Below are 21,625 nucleotides of genomic sequence, written 5' to 3'. Positions count from 1 at the left end.
CATATACCACATAATGAACATGTTTTGCTTACTGGATGTGATGGTAAGGTTGTGCCTCACCAGAGCAGTTACACTGTGCAATGATCTTCAGTTGAAATAGTAAAAATACTGCAAAAACTGGGTCATAGCAAGAGTCCAACAATCATTCTTCTTACAGCTCAGTTTGTATGTTTACCCCAAAATTCAATTCCAGTAAAATCTAGTCTTCATACATGCTCCATCCCAATTCAGAATTCTACAGACTACCATGAGCTGCCCTTCTGACTTTTAAAGGCATAGTACCACCTAAAGTTCAGGTTTTCATTTGCTTGCACACTGAAAACAGATACACATAAACCCTGTCAAAACAAAGACAGAGGCCACATGGAAGCTACACCTACCACACAGTGTGTGATCCCAACCAAACCACTGCAAACCCACCTGTGCAGTTCCTTGCATCTCCTTTGCCTGCTTCCCCCTCTCCATGACCCCAGAGCGACACAGAGTCAGTTGAGGTGGCCTACAAAATCCACCCAGAGTCCCCCTCAAGAGACTGTGCACCCACAGCCTTGTGTCACAGCCCTTTTGTAGCGTACATGTGCCAGCAACAAGCCAAGATAAAGTCACACAACAAGGCTTCCTCAAGTTGAAGTATGAGCATCCAGCCCAGTAGGGAACAGAACTTCATTCAGGTGTCCTGCAGCCAGGCTGGGTACTCCCTGCATAATGACAGCTCTCAAGGAACTTAAAAGCAACTCCAGCACCAGCTCTCCATCCTCCATCAGGGCCCTGCTGGGGCCAGGCTGCCCTTTGCCACCAAACTCACACCACTTTCCTGCCTGCTTTTCATTGACCTGGAATATGTGTCAGGTTAGCAAAACCATCTGCTGTTACCACTTTTCTGATGTAATCTGGGAGATAATGTCCCACCTACCATTGTATTAACAAGGAAATAAATTCATGGAGATTTCAGTGTCAAGATAGAGCCTTTCACCACATCTCCACACACTTGACCCGAAGATTGCTCTTTAACTGTAATTTGAATAATTTTATGCAATACTAGTGATTTTAATATTTCCCAAGATTTTTCTTTTCCTGGACAATTGCAAACTGTTTGCAGAACCATGATAATAACAGTTACTTGCATTTATCTGCATCTTTCAAAAACAATATTTCAGTTATCTGCCCTGGAAACTCTAATCCACATCTGCTGACCAGAACACCACATTTGGCAACTGCTTAGCAACAAGGAGCAGAATGGAATACTCTTCCCAGAGCTGTGAGCCAACATCAAACCAGCTCCTGCTTCCACCAAATAACACTGCTAGTGCCTGAAATACATCTATTTTGTTTTGCCTGGGACATGCAAAGCACCAGAAATAACAAGCTGCTTTGGGAGAAGTGAAACCTGGAAAGAAGCCGCCTACTTCAGCAACCCATCCCCAGGCTCCAGAGGGAGCATCAGCCTGACATGTGCAATGCATGCTGATCCTGCTCAGTGGGAGAAGAACAGACCACTTGGACATCAGCACAGAACTACACTGCTCACAGGTAAACACAGCTCTTTTCCACAAAAGATAGATGTAAGAAATTGACCCTCACTCCACACCATTCACAAAAGCACCAGGCATCTCACGACTTTATCAGGCCAGCAAAGGACTGCTTCAGCCCCAGGAAAAACAAAACAAGTCCTTCATGTCAACCAACCTGCACCATTCTCAGCATTCTTCTTCTTAAGGCCCCATGCCACTGCACTCATTGATACTGGGTATTTGGGTAGTGGTGAGGCTGAAGACATCCCACCTTGAATGCAAGAGGAAAAGATGGGAAAGATTGGACCCTGGTGAGATCTCTGCTTCTTCTCTTCCCCCCCTCCTCCTCATTTTTCCTAACCATCTCCTTGCCTTTACTGCCCGATATGGAGAGAGAGATACTGGGCAGAACACAGCTGAGCCGGTCAAAGGTGTGTGATAATTGCACTTAGCACACAGTTATCAACTCCACAGAACACACGTTCAGAGTGGCAGCAAAGCCAAATGCCACTCCTAAGTTGAAACACCCACGTCCCAACAAGTGAAAACTGGAAGTTCTGCTACAGCTATCTGACCCTTTTGCAACCAAACCTCCAAACCATAAGAACTGCTGCCAGCTTCGAGTTCCAGCAGCAGTTTCGCTTCCTCCACATGCCGTGTCTGTGCAGTGCTCACAGTGCCCTCTATGCAAAGAGCGATTGCCGAAGCCCAAGCCGCGAACAACTTCCTCTACTCAAACTGCTCCTGAAGCAACACTTTTGCAAAGCCTGGAGGAGTGAACCTATCCCAACCTGGGGAGAAATCAGAAACCTCAATTTGCCAGCTTGTTATTTTATATGCATCTTGACCTCACCAGGCCTGTCTGCACTGCTGGAAACTAGTGAAAGCAGACAGCAGTTTCGGTTTAGCACTAAGCAAGTTGAAAATATTTTAAAATACTTTTAAAACTTTTTTCTTTTTTAATACTTTGGGTTTAGGAGCTGAAAAATTTTGAGCTACCTTTTTCTCACGATGAATGGGTATTTCCAAAAGCAAGCACTGTACTTTCATACTAAATCCTGAGACAGCAGCAACACGTCTGGGTCAAAGGAGCCCTCGTGGGCAGGTATGTGATGAGCAGAGTTAACGAACTCACAGGTTTCGTTTTGAGTTTTGCTCCATCTTCACCAGGCACAAGCACGTACCCCAAACTGAAAACTATAATTAATAGAAGAGAGGTGGCAAAGTCATGGGACTCAGAATTGATGCACGTGGAAAAAAAAGCACATGCTCTACTAACGAACTGCATCTGCTTAAAGGACACCAGGAAAGGCACCAGCCAGCAGAAATGAGAATAAGCACTCGCCTGTTGGCTGCTCTGTCAGACACAGACGTATAGCACACAGTGCCTGCTCCCTCTTCTTCAAACTCAGACCCAGAAATTAGTGCTGTCCTGGTGGCTGCCAGCACAATATGTTAACAGCAATTATTTTCTCAATATTTCTACTGATTACCTAACACACTGGCACATTTTCTCAGTGTCACTGCACATTGCAACACATGCTGCCATCCAGTAACTCGCCTGCATTCCCTTGGTCACTTCTCACAACTACCAGATGCAAAATGCTACTAGAATGATAATGGGGTGGAGAAACTGTGAGGAAAATGTGTTGCTTTGATGTGAGGCTTCACAGCCTGCATTTGTGACATGTGAACATCCAATATCACCACTGCTAAAACCAACGCTGAAAAGAATGGGAAGAACTCAGTAAGCAGCAAAAAAAAAAAAAAGATGCCAAGGGCTCTCTAACTAGAACTAGTCTGCAGAGCTCAGCCTAGCAAATATTATTCTGCCATCATCTGTATGCTGTGATATAAACACTGCAATTTGAATCGAAGTTTCCAGAGTAGGAGAGCTAACACAAACACAGAATAAGCAGTGTTTTACCTATTAGAAACAATTTAATCACACATATCCAGTCTACCAGGAACTGAAAACTGACACAAAATAACTGGTGGCAAAACAGAGAATGAACTGAGCTGGTGGCAAGAGTATAATCAGCAACAGTGATTTATAAAAAGGGGTGACAACGTCATTTCTATTAGATATGCAAAATGCAAAAGCCTCAAAGTCTTGGCCTGGTATGAGAGAGTGAAAGAACCACTCAGCCTCTCAACCACAGCCTGCTTTCTATTTTTCAGTTACACTCCAGAGCATCTCACCATTTCTAGCTCTGTTATCAACATGTTCTCTTATCCTACTCTAGTTGTTATTAACAAAAAAACTAAACCATAAACAGGCAAATCTCTCTCCATTTAGTGTTTTACCCTCCATGTGCAGACCTATAAGCAGGGTACATCACCAGGAACACTGGCTCAACCCTATGCAATTCTGCTCTGAACAAGTGCCTGTGAAAACTGACACTGGGCTTGTTACCTTTGGCTGCTTCCTGTATAGGACACGTGGCTGGTCAAGCTCTCTGCATTGCTAACCACCAGTTTTGCAAGCACTCCAAAAAGCTGGAGACAAACACGAAAAGTCAAACACAACTTAGCAAACACAGACCTCTACTTTGTAAAAATTTTTGTAGGAGTAGCAGTTTGTATGTGGTAAACTAATGAGCAAGCAGTCCCTGCCCATGCTCTTTCAGTACCAGGGCTGAAAAAAAAACATATGATAACAATATCCTCTATTTTCACTGCTTACATCCTCAGCATGGTTGGGATATATAGGAACTGACCCTCAACCCTGAGCATCCCAGGGAAGATGTAAGGCTGCAGTCCTGCCCTAGTGTGCTCAATCCTCTGGGCATGAAGGCTGAACAAATCTCTTAGGTCTCAAAAAGGTCCAGTGTAGTGTCAGACTTAAATCACCTTTTGAGAGATTTGTGTGCTGCCTTTCTCGTCTGAGCAAGCTTAAACTTCACAAGCTCCCCTGAAGTCCCTGTGGCTTCTCACTGCCGTTGTGCCTGGGTCAGGGAGGGCAGAATAGAACCTGCAGTTTAAACAGCTTGCTCTCATTTTAATTTCACAGGTTTAGCATGGCTGGTGTAATTCACATGTAAAACCACAGCAGCCATCCAAATTTTTGCTGCCTGGGCATTGGCTGGCTGCATTTCTGGAAATTCATGGTCATAACATATACCTATTTCTGAGTTTCCATTAGGAACCAGTTCTGTCAGGCATGATCACTTTCAGAAGAGCTCAGGAGACAGGAAAAAGTGAAAAAGTGTTTATGAAACTGGACATAAATCACAGCTCTCAGGTTCTTCTCCCATCTACAATTAAAAGAATACATTCAGAGCAGACATTGCCCACATTACTCTCTCCATCTCCCTCCAGAAATGATGAAATCCCACTCTAGCTGTAAACTGGATCCCAGTCGTACCCATATATATTATACATACATAACAGCTACTTACGGGCATAAGGGCTCTTGCAGTTACTGTGGAAACCAAGGTATCACATTTCCTGGCTCTTAAGACTCTACCTTCTCAACCTTAATGTGCATTTACCTTGAATAAATCACTTCTGCACTCATCAGACCAGAAACATCCCTTAGTACAGAGCATTTGGGTTCACCTTTAGGAGGCTCCCTCTAACCCACTGTCAATGTCCCAGGAACATGGGGCTGCCTTTGGTCCCACGCAGCCCACAGATGGGAGCAGTGTACAGGAGGAGACAAAATGCTTCTGCAGGCAGAGACCAATTCGTTCCTGCACAGCACAGCTCCAAGGGGCCACTGCTGCAGGTACTGCTGTCGGAGAAGCCCCTGCAGCTCCTCCAGCTGCCTGGATGGCATCAGAGCACTGCTGTGTCTCACAGGCTGAACCTGGCTCTCTAGCAAAAGGGAGTAATTTACCAGCCACTGAAACACAGCCTGGTCTGAATGGGGCTGCAGCAGCATAGAGCAGCACACGACACGATGTAGTGTCTTGAGGAGAATGTCAGCACATCCTGCTAAGGCTCTTGAGGGACAATGTGACACTTCAACATAAATTCCTTCCAGTTTTGGCCATGACCACATAAGAACTCAAAGATACTTCAATGTGCAGTACAAATTCAGCCCAAGTATAACCTCAGAGAGTTCATCAGAGCCCACTGTAGAGCTAAGCCTGACCCACCTCATCTGTATGTAAGCACAGCTCAGAAGTTCTCTCTGGGTAACGACAGGAGGCTCCACTGCACGCAGAGCTTATCACAGGGATGCTGATGCCGTCTTGTAAGAGGACATTGACAAACATGCACAGAAGCTGCATAACAGAGGGGTGCTGGTGACACTGGAGCATTTTGGGGTCTCTAGGGCAACTATATGACTTCCAGTTTACCTCTCAAATTACTTGCTAAAATTCACAGCCAGAAGCAGGAGAACTGCTCTCACATCATTCACGTTCAGGATCTTTATTTTGATGGTTATCTTTGGCATTTTTAAGGCACTCCTCCCACAGCAGTAACTAGGTGCTTAGCCAAACTACTAGGAAAACAGGAATCTGTGGATCCTTCAATTAAAAAGTACTTTTGTAGTTATAAATCTGGGAAAATACCATTGTCTTCCTATCACACACTGGCTATGCACACAAATTAGTATCTCCACTTAAGCTGTAACATGACAGGCATCACCAAGATACAGCAAAGTGACATATTACAATCCTGTCACCCCCCATCACACACAGACAGGGCCTCTTCCTGTACCAAGGCAAGCAAAAATAAGACCTGGCTCAAACGGGATGTCAGAACGTCAAACTGTACTTAATTAACCTTTGCACTTCTGAAACAGCAAAGATCCTGTGAAAAAGAAATTACTGCAACTCCTTCCTTGTTAACTCTCAGGAATAGAAGAAAAGTTTGTAACATTGCTGCCCGCAAGAATTTTACTGTAACAAGGCAGCTTGGCTGTTGTCTCTTTGCCATCTTCTAGTCTCTTGAAAAAGTCCTCTCTGCCTTGTCTTCCTGCCTGGCAGGTTTTCCTGTTTGTAAATGATCCCTTTTTCTCCTCTCACCTTGTACTGCCAACATCCCTGTCCCTTGGCTAAGCTTAGCAGAACTTTCTCTGCAGACCATGATCATTGCTCTGAGATCAGTTAGGTGCTGCAGACAGATGCAGAGCCCTTCCTTTCCCACACCCAAGCTCCTGGACAAGCTCTGGCTTAGGAGTATTGTATCAGATCTTGAAATCCAAACTCTGGGGTCTTGCATGATAAGTCGGAACACCTGTTGGGACCTGGCTGTACCTCCTTTAGTTGCAGCATGCCTGGGGTGGCTGGTTAACTCGCCTGACCATTTGATAGTGCTTCACCTACAGGAGAAATGTTATTGCATTAGCAATCCCTGACAGAAATCGTGTTTGATGGGAAAGAGAAGTAGGTTCCTGAAAAAAATCTATTGTGTTAGGAAAGCTCCCCTACAACTTTACTGGCATCCTTGTGAATCCTGAGATATTCCCAGCTAGCACATCTGCCCAGAGAGAACTGACCTGGGGCTGCTCCAACCCTTGAAAAGACAAACATGAAGTAAGTAAGTTCAAACTCTCTGCCCTTTATTACTTCCTTATGACACTTAATGAGCCCTCTCTACACTAATATATAATTTCTGCTCTGCTTCCCATGCCACACAGTCACCAGGAATACTTGGGTCTGCCTTCCTTGTTTTGCTGGAGGACTCTCTGAAGGACTGAAGTTGAATAGTGGTATCACAATAGGCTGAAGCAGGAGGTTCAGCTTTCCAGCCCTCAGACAGACTCAATGCCCCTCTCTAATGCAGTTGGAAAGCTGCAGCTCAAATTTCAGCCTATGTTAAGTCACTGCTCAGCTCCACTCCATCAAGAGAGAAAAGCCAGGAGAGTTTTTTTTCTAAAGCAAAAAAAAATGGGGGGAGGAGGATGGTAGAAGGAAGCAAAACCACATGGACATCATTTTTTGGTGCATCGAAATGAGCAATGAACGGCGCAGACAACTTTTCAAACGTGCCAGAATAGCTTAGTGTGATTTGTAACTGAGAGGGGGATTGAATTAACAGCTCTAACAACAAGCATCCCATTTTTCTGGTAGGGGGAGAGACAAGGCAGCAATGACCTGCATGAAGACCCAGCTACCACCTTTCTGACTTCTGCAGAGGATCAAGGTACTTATATTATTTTGTATCACAGAACCATCAATGTGAACTTCTGACACCAGCCTCCCACTACAGAGAGACAAAGACTTAACACAGGTTTCAACGTCAGCATGCCACTACCTCATAACACAACCTCAAACGTAACATCCCAGCTAGTCCTTCAAGGCTGATCTCAGCCACAGAGAGTGTCTAATCCCGCATACCAGGCTGACATTCATCCATCTTCCAACATGCTCAGAACTGGCTGCAGCCCTCTTGCACAAGAGCAAGAACAGCAGACGGAAGCCCAGAATGGCAAGGAGATGAGGGATGCCTTCGTCATTTTTTCAGACAAACTCAGAGTATCCCCTCTTAAGCCTGCCAAATTGAGCTCAAGGAATCAAAACTCCATTCCTAATTAAGACATCAGCAGGTCCCACCGGCCAGGGACTTGCCTCCCAAGAGAGGAGCCTGGGCAGCCTAGATGATGAACGAGATCTCAAGCAGCTGAATCGTTTCAAAGGCTGAACTGGCAACTGCAAGGACAAGCAGGTTTGGAAAGGCATGTAGAATAAACAAAATATCCAGTACAATTGTTCTGCTGTTTAGCACCGAGATCTGTGCTGTGCTGCTGCTGCAGCACTTTTCTCCAGTTAAGCACTCTGGAAAGCCTACAGCTCCAGGAACAGCTCCTCCTCTCCTGAAATGCAGCTGCTTCTAGGGTGAAAACCTCCCAACTGCAGAGCATAGAAGGGAAATCCATTCTGCCAGTTTAACCCCAGCAAACTCCCATGAGTAAATTACATTGATCTACCACATGCAGGACATTTACGCAAGGGCAGCCCTCTCAGAAGGTTGAAGTCCCCTTACCGCAGAGCTCTTGCACACCAGGCACAGCAGTTTCATTTGCCTGCGTGACTCTAAGACACACGGCGAGGTGTCTGGCATTTACAAAGGTCTGGATTTTGACTGTTCCTTGACACAGCAGAATAGGACCAACACGTCCACTGCAGTGATACTCACATTTGTTGCAACAGACCTCCAAAACAGACACACTATACACTGTAATTTCTCTGTCTGCTGGCACCATTCCACCCCGTTAAGCTCTCGCTGTCCGTTCAGCCACAAATGCCCCAGCAGAAGTAGCAAGCTCTGCTCTATTATTGGAAGACTCAGTGGTGCACGTCCCTCACAAGCCAACCACCTCCCCCTTCCAACAGAGTAAAGCAAGTATTAAAACCCAGCAACTGTCTCCCGTTCAAACCAGATGGCAAAAATAGCTGGAGAGCTATCAAACAAAGTATACATTCAATACTAGGGCACAACATGAAAGCCCCATTAAGCAAGTGTGTGCACAACAACACCACCCCTCCCAAGCTCAGGGACCAAAGCAATGGCGGCAAATGCTCAATTAACTCCTCTAGTGGCTCAAGTGTCTGTCAACACTTGGGACATTCACACACTGGCCAAACTTTCATGGCCTGTGCAGTCCTTGAGCTCTCCTGAAGCTCTAAATTGTAACAGGTTGCTCTCACAAAAAAAGGAAAGCTAGAGACTGGGAAGCTGATTAAGAACATCACTTTGTGTTACATCTAGCTCATTTCCAGCTGCCTTGAGTAAAAGAAAAAAAACACCAGAAACCCTATGCTCCAACAACACTAAAGAGCAACTCCTTGCTCTGTCCAGCTCCGAAGATACATATGGCACTTCATCCCGCTGTTCCAGCTCACTCACCTCGTCCATTTTTTCTGACGTTGGAGTCTGGTTACCAGGCACCATTTCTTTAGCCTCTGAAGTCTCAACTTTGGATGTCCTGTTCAGCTGATCAATGGGAGTCATGCTCGCTTCCAGTGTCGCCCGGGAATTCTGACTCAAAGAAGCTGTCCCAGGGATGGGCTCATCATCATCAGAGTCAGGCAATGGTGTTGGGCTAATGTCCTCCAAGCCTGTGCTGGAAGGGCGCGAGGAAGGTGTCTGACCTCTGAAACCAGGCTGAGAGTTCGAACCGTACATTGGGATGGGAGAGAGCTGGGAAGAAGAGGAGGAAATGGGGCTACCTTCCATTCGGATCTCATTATCTGAGTCATGTTCATTTAGAAAGGGTAACTTTGTTCTCTGCTCTTTTAAGAGCATCTCAATCCTTGAGTCTAAACTGTTATGCTGCGTTTCTGACTCCATAGTGGGGGTGCCAGGGGTCTCACTTCTCTCCGGAGTCTGAGAGAAGGATGCTGTGCTCGGCTCAGGTGCAGAGTTCGACTCGGGCAAGGGCGGAGGCTCCTCCTGCTTCTCCTTCACTGGAACAAAATCAATGTTAGTAGCAGCACTGCTTTCCACAACCATCTCAGCAGGAGGTGGTGCAGGTCTCCTGTACTCTGTTTCCCTAGAAGTTTGGGGAAACTGTTGCTCATCAGACTGGGGAAATACAGCTGGTGCTTGGTAAGGAGAAAAGGCAGATTTATAGCTCGAAGAACTAGAGTGGCTCAGGGGAGGAGTGTGAGAGAACTGAACTGGCTCCTGCTGATGGGATTTGAAGGTACTGAACTGATGCTCCGTCCCTCGGAAAACACCCACCGAGTTATGCACATAGTGATGTCCCGGACGGCGGTTGTAGGCATCTGTAAATTTGGTGTCGTGTCTCCTGGCTTTGTAGCCACTGTCCTGCCCAAAATGGTACACAGGCGTTGTCTGACGACTTGAATAGGTAGAATCCTGGGAAAACGGCGTCCCTAACCGTGGGGTGTGAGGTGTTCCTTGGGACTGTGGGGTAAATTGGCTGTAGGAGTTTGGGGTGTCCTGCCGACAGCTGGAATAGGCTGTGTCATGGGAGAAGGGCGTGCTGCTGTTTGGGGTAACAGATGATCCCGCAGAAGAAAGGCTGCTGTCTTTCAGGCGCTTCAGGGAATCCGTCAACTACAAAAACGAAAGAGAGGAAAGCACCTAAACACACACTTTTAGAAAGGCATTTATCTGATTCATTTGGTTTTCAGAGGGGTTGAGTACCCTGCAGTTTGCACTGATTTCCATGGTGAAAATAAAATAGGTTACAGCATCCCTGAAAATACAAACTATTATCCATTCCTAACAGTCCTCTTTGATTTAAAAGAGAAAGGCAAGCAAAGAGGAAGCAAAGAGGAGGAAGAAGAAAGCAGATACAACAGTACTGCTTATAAGCTATAGCCTAGAGTATCAGGTGAACAGGAGACTTACGCAATACTTTTAACTAAAAGAGTTTTGATTTCTATCAACTATGTAAGGCTTGTCTAAACTGCAAATAGAGGAGATAAGTAAGCAAATTCTGAGATATGAAATTAGCAATTTATCTTTTTGTGTGAACAAATCAAAACACACAAATCACCAAAGTGTCAGCCTGCAACCAAATCTATGTAGCAGGGCTCTGTTGGTCCAACTGAGGGAGCTGACTTACCACTCCTCTCTACCCAGCATTTATCTGTAACAAGGGAGAAGGGTACAGGTATAAAAAACTCTCTGCTGCCAAAAACACCTCTTTTAAACTCCATCCAAAAGACAAAAGCTCCATTAGAACACTCTGATTGCAGCATCTGAAACTCAAAACTTACAAGCCTACAGAGCAACTCACTTTGCAGGCACATTGAGGGGGTTTCTAGGAGCAGCCCTGCTCCAACTCAGACTCTGCTGAGTCATAACAGTGTCACGCTAATCATCAGCACCAGAGTCAATTTTCCATAATGCAAAGCAAGAGCTTAGTGAGAATCTTCCTGGTAGCAGAGAGGCAGGACTAAGCTCCAACTCCCCAAAAGCACACCAGGACAGCAAACTGATGAGACTACAGGCTGGCTGTTCCTCTCGCAAGCACAGGTAGATAGAAAGCCACTCAAAATAACCTGCTTGTAACCATCAAACTGAAGCTGAGCTCTCATCTGCCTGCTGTACATATCTCACTCACGCAACAGCATGGACTTCCTCTTGGTGTGACTCTCTAGAGGACAATTAACTACATGAAGATCACAAAAAATTCCTCAACTGTTCTGAAATCTACAGAAAGGCTCCAGAACCAGCCACATGGCTCCTGCTAAAATCCACATCTCTACACCTTTGTGGATTATTTTTCAGCAGGATTTGAATACCTGGAGCCCAGCACTGTGGCTAGCAGCTGTCTTTCCTGCACTGTGTGAAGGGGTAAAGCACATGTCAGGAGTATGTTACTGAACTACAAAATTAAGTTTGTTGGCAAATTCTAGTTGCAAGAACACGATGCAAAGCAGTATTTTCCCAGTTACCACCAGAATAAAATCAGTTCAGAATAACAATATAATACATGAACACAATACCTAGAGAAAGAACCACAGGGATAATTACAGTAGAAACTACTTTGGGGTATAACATCAACTGTTTTGCTGTTAACTCTGGAAAAAAAAAGTAAGAACAGATCTATTCATTTTTATTAGAGATATGTAACAAACAGCAGTGGAAAGCCAGACCATGATCATAGCAGGACTCTCAGAAAAACTGTTACTTGCCGCCCTTCTACCTTTAAAAACACCTTGCTGAGAAGTAAGAAAGAATCAGCCTCCTTATGATTTGGCTAAAAGGATACTGGGGTGTTGCCTTGTAGCTGCTGGGGTGGTTAGTGGGAGAAGATATTTTAGCAGATCTATGTGATTTTCATGCTTGGTGTACAGCTCCTACCTGACCTGAAAACATCCAATCAGAGAATTAAATTATAACATTTGAAGAAGCCACCAGTGTGCAGAGCAGTAAAAAGAAGGGGGAACAAACAAACAAAAAACAACTCTGCTAAATCTCTTTCAAATCTGATGCCTTAAATTGGGTTCCTAAGCCACAGTCAGGAGCCAAAGTACATTTAGACAAGCCAAGCAGGCTTCACACAAACAGGCTTCACTTCCCACTTGTCCTCTCAACCCAGTGGGGTTGGCAGGGAAGTAGGTAACTGTGGAAAGCCATTTAGAGAAGCACATCCCAAATACTGAAGGAGCCCTGGAAGTTCTCAGGAATTCCATCACTTCTTTTATGAACAACTGATTCCAGTGACTAATTAAGATTCTGGAAAATTAATGCCACTACTCAGTATCAGACATCTTCCATCCTGTTAGTCTTTAAGTAAGGCTGAAGAACATACCTGCTAAGGATTACATATTGCAGACACTAGGCCAAATGTACCATTGTAAATCATTCCCCCTGACTTCAAGGGAATAATCTCATCTTATAGACAGATCTGATCCAGACCTCTTAACTGCAGGAATTTCTAATGTTAATAGGGCACATGCTGTCAGTTCCATAGGTATTTTTCATTCCAGTAGACAAAAAGCACTTACCACACTATGCAGACACCAGCATACAGATTAGCCCCACATACTGCATTCACAGAGAGCTGTGTTTGCTGTGGCAATTATGAGCGAGTTATATTTAAATGTGAATTAGTAACATCCACTGAAACTGCAGCAGAAAAAGAAGCTACATTAAGTTAAAAGGCTAACGTTGATGGGGCACTTGTTTGGAATTTTCTAGAAAGTTATTCTTCAAAAGCAGCCAAGCAAGCCTACCTGGAGAGCTTCACTGACAGTTGGCGACACGTCCTGTTCAGTGCCTACAGGAAGGGTCTGAGGAGTGTAGAGACCATTAACGAGCAGCTCGTAGAATCGCATGCGGGTTTCACCTGCACAGACCACAATGAAGAGTTCATTGAACAGAAATACCACAACCTGGGTACAAAGAACACATTCCTGACACCCTCCCAACCCCGCTATGCTCCCAGACTGCTTCAGTCATTCAGCAGAGGAGCAAGTATCACCTCTGAGGCTCAGAGGGATCATTTTTAAATTATCTGCTGGACAAATGAAGCCAGACACTCCCTTCTTCAGCCAAGACAAGGGGGTTTCTAAATCCTTTTTCCCCTTCTCAGCCTACTTGGCAGCTCTCCTCTTTACCACACTTTCTGGAAAGCAGCAGTTTTGCTCCCTTCCAAAGTGCCAAGCAAATAGCTTGCAGATCTGAGAAGTGTAACTCCCACCCAAGGGACAAGCCTCTGCCAACATGCAAGGCCACTTCAGAAAGTCCTCCCAGCACACCTTGCTAGTACAAATTCGCTGTGATTAATGCAAACATTATACATGGGAATGATGAGGATGAAACCATTAACACTGCTTTTCCAAAAAGACACCAACTAATTGCTCCCCCTTTCCTCCTATCGAGCTCATGGTTTGCTCAGTGGAATCCCTTGAAAAGTAAGAGTCAGAGAAGTAAAATACCCCATATATTGTTACTGAGCCTCAGCCTTTTAATTCCTAAATTCTACATACCCAGTTTCTTAATATTGTTTTTTTTTATTACTATAAAAACCCAATCCTACTTATTTTGCTGTCTGTAATAAATCTGCCAGCAGCTTCAAAGGCAACAGAATCACACCCTGAAACTGTTTGAAATATGCTCTGAAAGATAAAGAATACACAGGAAAATGGACAGACCCAGCATCTGAGCCTAGAAAACCAATAATTCAGGCAAGATCTCCCCCAAAACAGGACTGATTTCATGTGGCCATCCTACAGGATCAAACTCCAAAGTCCCTGAAAATCACTCCGTGATTTGACAGCAAAACATCCTTTAGCATGATTCCGTGTACTGGAAAAGACTCATTTATGTTGAATAAATGCTGCAGATGAGGTTATTTAGTTAGCAAATCTCATTTCTCAAAGTCTGGAGTCACATCCTCACATGTACAATGTTTTAGCTCAACTAAAGCCATGACAAAACAGACCTCTTCAACACAAGAGCTTGAAGAGATGCTTGAAATATTGTGCATGAAATACTGATACACATACACCCCCCCGCAGTACTCTTGTGGAAGACTACAGTGAGGTGGATATGGAAGTGCTAGGCTTACTTTAACACTTGTTTTAAAATAAATACAAGGTAGCTGTTAGTAAGTTTTAGCATTCTTCTTGTATCTCCAGTAAGATGCAAGAGAAGTTACTGTTTCATTTCTAAAGAGGTTTGTGAATGTAAAGTAATTCCTACCTATTTCTCCAAGGACAGGGAATTATTAAGTGTGTCCACTCTGTAGATGGATAAACTAAGGCAGAGAAGTTGATTAAAAGTAGCCTGTCTTACATGAGGTGGCTGTACTTATTAGTTCCAGAGTCACAAGCCTGTGCTCTGACTGAACAGATTTAGCCCCCACTATTTATTTTACTAGACTATAAACCCCAAGTTTTTAATCAACCTTTCATTCTTTTGAAAAGCTGAATACTGGAAAGAAGTAGTGAAAAACTATACATAAGTATTTTAAGAATGTCCTAACCTGCTAATGCTATTTTAGGAATAACATTTTGACTTGAATTTGACAGATTATAGCACACTGACAGTCTGACTCTTTTAGAATGAACGAGATGCATCTGAGGGGGAAAAACACGTTACAAGCATACAGCTGTCAAACAAGACGAGAAAGCAATTTGAAACTAAGACTTCAATGCCTTCTCCCAAGAAACAGAAGCACAAAACTCCCTCACTCCCCAATGCTCTGCTAACTTTCATGAACAGCTGCCTGCTCAAGACTCACAGTGCAGTTTATAAATGGAGGAGAACATGTAGGAGTGTAGCACAATCAGTCTGATTAAAATGCCTTTCATTAAGACATCCACCACTTACAAGCCTGGTTTTGCTTACATTATCAACTCTACAAATGGTTCATTTGTTCTCAAATGTAATTTTTACCTCTGTGTATCAAAGTAAAGAGGAGAAGGAGCCTGCCTGTAAAAATTAGTGATACTAGAATTTCAAAGTACACATGTGAGGTCAAGTTTAGCTGAAATAGAAAATATAGTACTACTACTGCTATTTTTCTTCTACCAGTGAGCAGTAATGTCAATAAACTTCCTACTATGCCCTCTTATAGTGTGCCATACCAGCTGCTGTATAGGTCATGCACTAAATTATTGAAATCTTTTATAACAGAACAAAAATATCAATGTTTCTAAGAATATGGTGTTAACCATACCCTCTTCCCAAGAAAGAGTGCAGCAAGTTTTAAGCTGGAAATGCTATGCTTGCAGTGAAGAAGTACAAGCAAGAATCGATCTGTACCTCCTTAGCTTTAGACATTTTCCAAAATTCAGGCACGTTTTAGCAAAGCCCTTTGCTACCATGCTTAGAGGAAAAAGAAAAGGGTGAATGGGGTAAAACACAACGATTTCACACTTTCAAAAACTTTAATTGATCTCCCCACGGCTGAGGGCCGTGTCTGAGAGTTGGTTCCCTCCACGACTGGGAGCTGCTGTCACTTTAAGAAACAGTCTCACACTTACACTCGCACACACACTGACAAGTGCTGCGTGTGCACTCTTTTACTGCCAGCCGCCAGTTTGCTACTAAGTATCAATGAAATGCCAGGCACGCAGACGACAGCACTCAGCCCCACTGTCGCGATCACAATCCAGATATTTGGGTCCCAAGAACCACCCCAAGGTTTGCCCCAAAATCGCAAGTTTGCAAACGCCAGATGCCGCAGGGTCCGGCAGTCGTGGGAGGTGGCTGAGTGGGACAAGCCTGGAATGGGAAGATGGGGGGCACCGGAGGCCTCTGAGAGCAAGGGATGGGCAGGATGGCAGCATTTTGCAAATTACAGGGCTGTCTCCTAGCAACAGACAACACATTTGTCTCCACGTGACTTGCAAAGGCCCCAGAAACCAGACCCGCTCATGGGGACAGGAGTACTCCCTTCGTATTTTTAATCACCACGGCCCTCGCAGGCTGCAACAGCCTCTCGTTTTTGGAGAGGGACAGGCAGGGGTACTGCCAACCATAAACGCATGCAGCCAAAATGTGCCCCCTCACCTTTCGTATCCAGCTCCACGTGGATGATGTTGCCCATGACAGAGGTGTTGTGAAGGTGCTGGACAGCCTCCCGGGCACCCTTGACAGTGGCAAAGACTACTTTGGCAATGCCCAGGTGCTTCTTGTTCTTAGGGTTGTAGAGGATCTCCACCTCTTCCACTTCACCGTATTTCTTGCACATGTCAGTCAGAAAGTTTTCACGGATGTTGTCGTTCAGCTTGGCAAAGGTGACCTGCTTGGGAGGTACTGGCCCCACATAAAATTCATCAATCTGGAAATGGGCACAAGCAATAAAAATACTCATCATCGTTAACAATCACTGGGGAGGGCATAAGTACGGCATGGGAGGGAAGGGGTTAAAACATCCTGCAAACTTTGAGGAAAGAGAACTGCCTCCAAGGGTTCCCTGATGCTCCATTCATTGAGACCAGCTCCTTTTGGGGATACTAATAGGTATTTTGAGCAGTTCTGTCAGCAGAGAGCCCCCCTCCATCACTCCCCCAACCCCAGAAGCTCCTAAGACTTAACTCTGAAACCTTCAAGTGATCTCGTTAGACAGACACATTGATTTCCCGTTATCATTATAGAAGATTATTGTCAAACAGTTTGCTAAATAATAATGTTAGCAGAAATGTGACTGTCATTTGAACAGTCCATTAAACTAGGTGCAACCGAAGCTTCACTCCCAGATAAACAACAACACAGAGCTAAACCCAAAAGCTGGGACAGTACCTTGAATTTGGGGACAGACAGCTCCAACTCCTTAGTTTTGGTCCATATTCGCCCTATTCTGGGATCCCTGACACAATCCACAGGAGCGATTCCCGAGTTCTGGGGGGAGGAGAGAATGTACAAAACCATCAGTAACGGGGCTTGAAATTTAAGACACAAATGAAAAAAAAAATAAACCCCAAGGAAGCACAGGGTATCTCAGGGGAAGGGGGAAGCGCACACACACACATACACACACGTGTCAAATTGCAATACTGCTGGGAAATGCACACAGATTGGGAACACAGAAAGAAAGCCGCAGGTTCGGACGACTGGGGCTCCTGACAGTTGAACACAGTGTCAGGTGGCAGTAACTTTGGTAGCTGCGTGTGTCCCCCCCCCAAACCCCCTCCCACACACATCTGCTACAGCGGGGATTACCACGACCCGGAGGGACCCCCCTAGCCCCCAAAACGCCGGTTAAGACAGGCAGAAGGGGGAAAGCACAACACAATGGGGGAAACTCACGACCCCCCCCACTCACAGGCATGCTGAAATGTTGCCCATCGTAACGGTAGAGTTTGTGCTGTCCTTTTTTCAGAGCCGGGTCAATAATCAACTTGTAACTTCTCCAATGGTGATTCTTTTTCTCGACAGAAGTGCTGGCTTGTGTGCTGTTCTCCATTCCGTTGATCCAACCTGGACGGAGGGGGGGGGGGGGGGTGGAAAGGGGGAAGGGGAAAAGAAGGAAAAAAGCACACACACACACGTAAAACCATAAAGTTAAAAAAAAGAAAAAGAAACAAAATATTCAACAAAGAGCTCTTCGCTGGTTTTGTTTTTCTGGGTTTTGTTTTTTTTAAACCAGCCGCCCGCTCTACACACCCAGGCAGGGAGGAAATTCACCGCGAAGAGAGCCCTAAAATGGGGGAATTGCCAGTCAGGTCCCCCCCTCCACCCCAGCCAGACAAGAGGCAGAGAGGGAGAAGGAGGAGAGAAGGGGGAAAGAGAAGGAAAAAAAAAGACCCAATCTCACTTGAACTCTGCTTTTTGCCATGATCTTCAGGGTGCTTGGCTTTTTCCCCCGCCTTGATCTCTCGGAAAGACATCGCGCTCGGCGGCCGATCGTCTCCGGGCGGCGAAAGGCGAGCTCTCGTCTCACATGGGACCGGTTACCGGCGCGGGCTGGCCGCCAGGCTCCTGCCTCCCGTTTTCGCGAGCCACCACATATTGTGTGTGCTCGCTGCTGGCGGCGGCGGCCTCCCACAATACACCGCTGCGAGCGCCGCGAACGCCTAACCGCCCTCCGCCGCCTGCACATTCACGGCGGCCGTGCCGCGCAGCCCCCGGCCCGCGGCCGCCCGCCGCCGCCCCGCTGCCGCCGAGCGCCGCCGCATGGGCTGCCGCCGGCCTGGGTTGATTTTTTTTTTTCCCTCCCCGCCCCGGGCTTAACGGCATGCGGGGGGGCGAGTGGAATCTGCCCGCTGCATTTACCTTAGCGCAAACTGTTTCTAAACAAGATGGACCTATAGGTGGGACAAGTTGGGTGGATTTTTTTGTTTGGGCTTTTTTTCTTTTAGGGGAAGACTTCAGTGAGAACCGGACCGGGCGGAGCGCGGAGCCAACCGCCCTGCTGCAGATAGAGGGGGGGAGTAGCAGCGGCGGCAGGGTGGGGGGGATGGGGGTGCCGTCGTCCGGCGACGCACGGCAGGAGTTGATGGGTGTGGGGGGGAGCAGTTTTGCTTATTAAAGGCCCGGGGCCGGCGGTAGCCAATCAGCGGGAAGCTTCCATTTTGTTTTAGGTATTAAAGGCCGGTCGGCGCGGTCCCGCCGCCGCTCGCCGGGGCGCGGAGTCGGGCGGAGCGCGGCGGGAGCATGGCGGGGCCGCAGCCGATCGGTGGGGCCGCGACGGTGGCGGCGGCGGCGGCTCGGCCGCGAGCGGGCAATTGGCTGGTTAAAGGCAGCGGGGCGGCCGCAGCCAATGGGCGAGCAGCTTCCATGGGGCTTGAGTTATTAGACGGCGGTGTAAAAACATCCTTCAGCAGACAGCAAAGGAGAGGCCGAGAGACCAGGCAGCCATTTTTCTGCAATGGAGCGAAATGGCCAACTGGGCTTTTCCTTTGTTCCAAAACGGGGGATCTGCCATATGAATCCACACCGTCCACTTGCGGGGGAGCGCTCGGGGTGGTGTTTAATGTCTGGCACCATGGTAGAGGACTCACTGAAGAAGGAAGATTTAAAACAAAAAAGCCATCCCAAACTTAAAAAAAAAAAAAAGACGGATTTTTTTTTTCCCTTATGATTCGGGATCCATCTTTGTCTTGTGTAACTAGGTCATGGCACACCCTATGTCAGCAGTTAGCAATTTCGAATGCCAACAAAAGAAAGTAAATACATTCTTTTTAATTTTTTCGTTGTTTTGGGGGTTTTTAAGCTAATGGCTCAATAAATTTTAGAGAGTAATTCCTATAGCAAACACCTGATTCCTGGCCATTTTTGTTAGCTCTTTTGGTGATTAACAAGGTAATGTTTTAAGTGCAGGTGTAGAAATAGTGAATTCTGGAACAAAAACAAAACTATTTTGCCATGATAAGCTTCTTTCTTTTCATTCCTCTTACTTTGTAAGTACCCAATCCATTCTGTCCTTGCTAAGTGTAGTTTTCATGTTAATGTTACTGAAGTGGTCCTTACTGCTAAACCTTCATTTGCATGTCTTACCGGTTTCTTTGTCTGTTTATCTAAACCAATTGATGCTTTTATGAAGTATTTCATGTATAAAGCAAAATACGTAGATATTTTGCCAAGATGCTAAGCTAAGAGATGCTGAGAAGTTACTTACAACCGGTAAATGTTAACCAGGTGTTTTAACACCAACATGTGCAACCTTCAAACTAATTGGGGGAATTTTTTTTTTTTTTTTTTTGGGTGTCTGCGTGCTCTGTGGAAAAACACTGAACGTCCTTTTTATGTACAGAGTAAATCTGCCACAGGAAGGTAGATTTAAGCCTCGAGTAGGAGTCCTCGCTGCATACGGTCAGTCAACATAGCTGGACAACTTCTCTATTTTTTTCCTTTTTTTTTTACGCTAGACCACTGCTATGCAAAGATCCTTAACTATCTTAACAAGATCTGCTTTGACTTGCAAACTTACGAGAGAAGTGGTGACACAGATAATATATATATATTTATAGCCATTATTTTTAAAAAGCGTTAACAACTTCACCTTCAGAGCTGCATTCAACTATGGTGCGCGGGTAAGTAAACCCTTTTGCCCTTGCAGAGAAACACATAGACCAGGCCTGTGCGGCTAACGTTATTGTCCTGGGCGGAAAGATCCTAATGGTCGTCTTGTGTGAGCCGTGGCGATCTCCTCAGATACATCTAAGCGTCTCTGAAAGGTCTATTTTCAGGGAGGGATTTCTCTTTTTTTTCTGCACAAAGCCCTTTCGTCGTTCACAGCCCTGGTGCACTTTTTTTTTTGCGGATAGACGCCGTGAATCCACTGCAGGCGTTGCGTGGCTCTTAAATTGAAGGCACCCCAAAAAAAGAACCCTGCCTGAGAACAGTGAGATGTTACTCAGGTTCGTGTTTTTTATAAAGGCGAAAAGGCGGTGGTTGTGGTGGTAGGGATCCCTTACATGTTTTATCCGTCTAATTACAGAAGCTTGACCAAAAAGAAAACCCCAAAAGCAACAAAATGGGGGCAGGGTCTTTTTCAGGACGGCTGAGTCTTAATGGCGGATGTCTCGCTAAAAAGCGCTGTAAAATCCTTCATACCGAGAGGCAGTGACTTGGAGAGAGAGGGGCAAAAGGAGGTCTGGAAGTAAATCCAAAACGAGGGAGTTTCTTTCCATGTGAGGGACACTTTGCAGCCTGAGTTTTACAGTTGGAGAGCCGTGACGCAGTTGATATTCACAGCAGTTGTGCTTTAGTGCAGCCACCCTGCCCATGAAAATGGCCTCCCCGACGTAGTCTGGTGGTTTTATTATGTGAAAGCCTGCGGAAGCACTGTGTCCCGGGCGCCGGGAGAGATGGCTGGCAGCGGGTATGGCACTCCCGGTCGTGCTCCATGTTGTGTGAGGGTAGCCGCCATCATGGCTTCTTCAGCGCCGCGTTCTCCTCAGGGCTGGGGCGAATCGGGCTCTCCCCTACTGCCTGGCGGCGCTCCGCATCCCGATCACTGGAGGGAAACGGCCCTTTTTTGTGTATATACTTTTTCCCTCTCTCCCCTTTACCCGCCCCCCTTCCCCCACCGCTTTGTTGAGGGATTGTGGAAGGCGAAGCCGAGGGAGCAGAGTGCCTGGTGCATTTTTCTCCCCGTAGCTGCCTCGCACAAGATGGCCGCGCCGGGGAGCGCCCTGCAGTAGCGGGAGGGAGCGTTGCGGGCGGCGGGGTTGGCGACGCTCCAGCCCGGCTAGGGGACGGGGACGGGGGGGGGAGGTGTTGGGGGGAGGGGGGGTGTTGGAGGCCGGGCGAAGAGGACAAAGGCAGCTCGCATAATGCAG

General features: G+C 46.1%; 1 protein-coding gene across 2 annotated transcripts in view; it reads right to left on the bottom strand.

The window, feature by feature from the left end:
• The window catches only part of SETD1B (SET domain containing 1B, histone lysine methyltransferase), a 54,071-nt gene extending 35,579 nt beyond the window's left edge, over positions 1–18,492 (bottom strand). For both annotated transcript variants that reach the window (XR_010307896.1, XM_064168766.1), the window contains exons 1-6: positions 18,157–18,492; positions 17,665–17,819; positions 17,142–17,240; positions 16,410–16,680; positions 13,124–13,236; positions 9,315–10,490 (exon numbers count right to left, since the gene is read on the bottom strand). Coding sequence is in view for 1 of the 2 variants with exons in the window: in XM_064168766.1 (XP_064024836.1) it covers positions 9,315–10,490; positions 13,124–13,236; positions 16,410–16,680; positions 17,142–17,240; positions 17,665–17,819; positions 18,157–18,229 (1,887 nt within the window). In the remaining variant the exon portion in view is untranslated. The remainder of the gene's footprint in view (positions 1–9,314; positions 10,491–13,123; positions 13,237–16,409; positions 16,681–17,141; positions 17,241–17,664; positions 17,820–18,156) is intronic.
• Positions 18,493–21,625: the final 3,133 nt, after the last annotated feature.

This window comes from Pogoniulus pusillus, chromosome 30, assembly GCF_015220805.1.
Source record: "Pogoniulus pusillus isolate bPogPus1 chromosome 30, bPogPus1.pri, whole genome shotgun sequence".
Lineage (NCBI taxonomy): Eukaryota > Metazoa > Chordata > Aves > Piciformes > Lybiidae > Pogoniulus > Pogoniulus pusillus.
The sequence above is the reverse complement of the archived record's forward strand: the minus strand, read 5'-3'. Positions and strand labels throughout refer to the sequence as shown.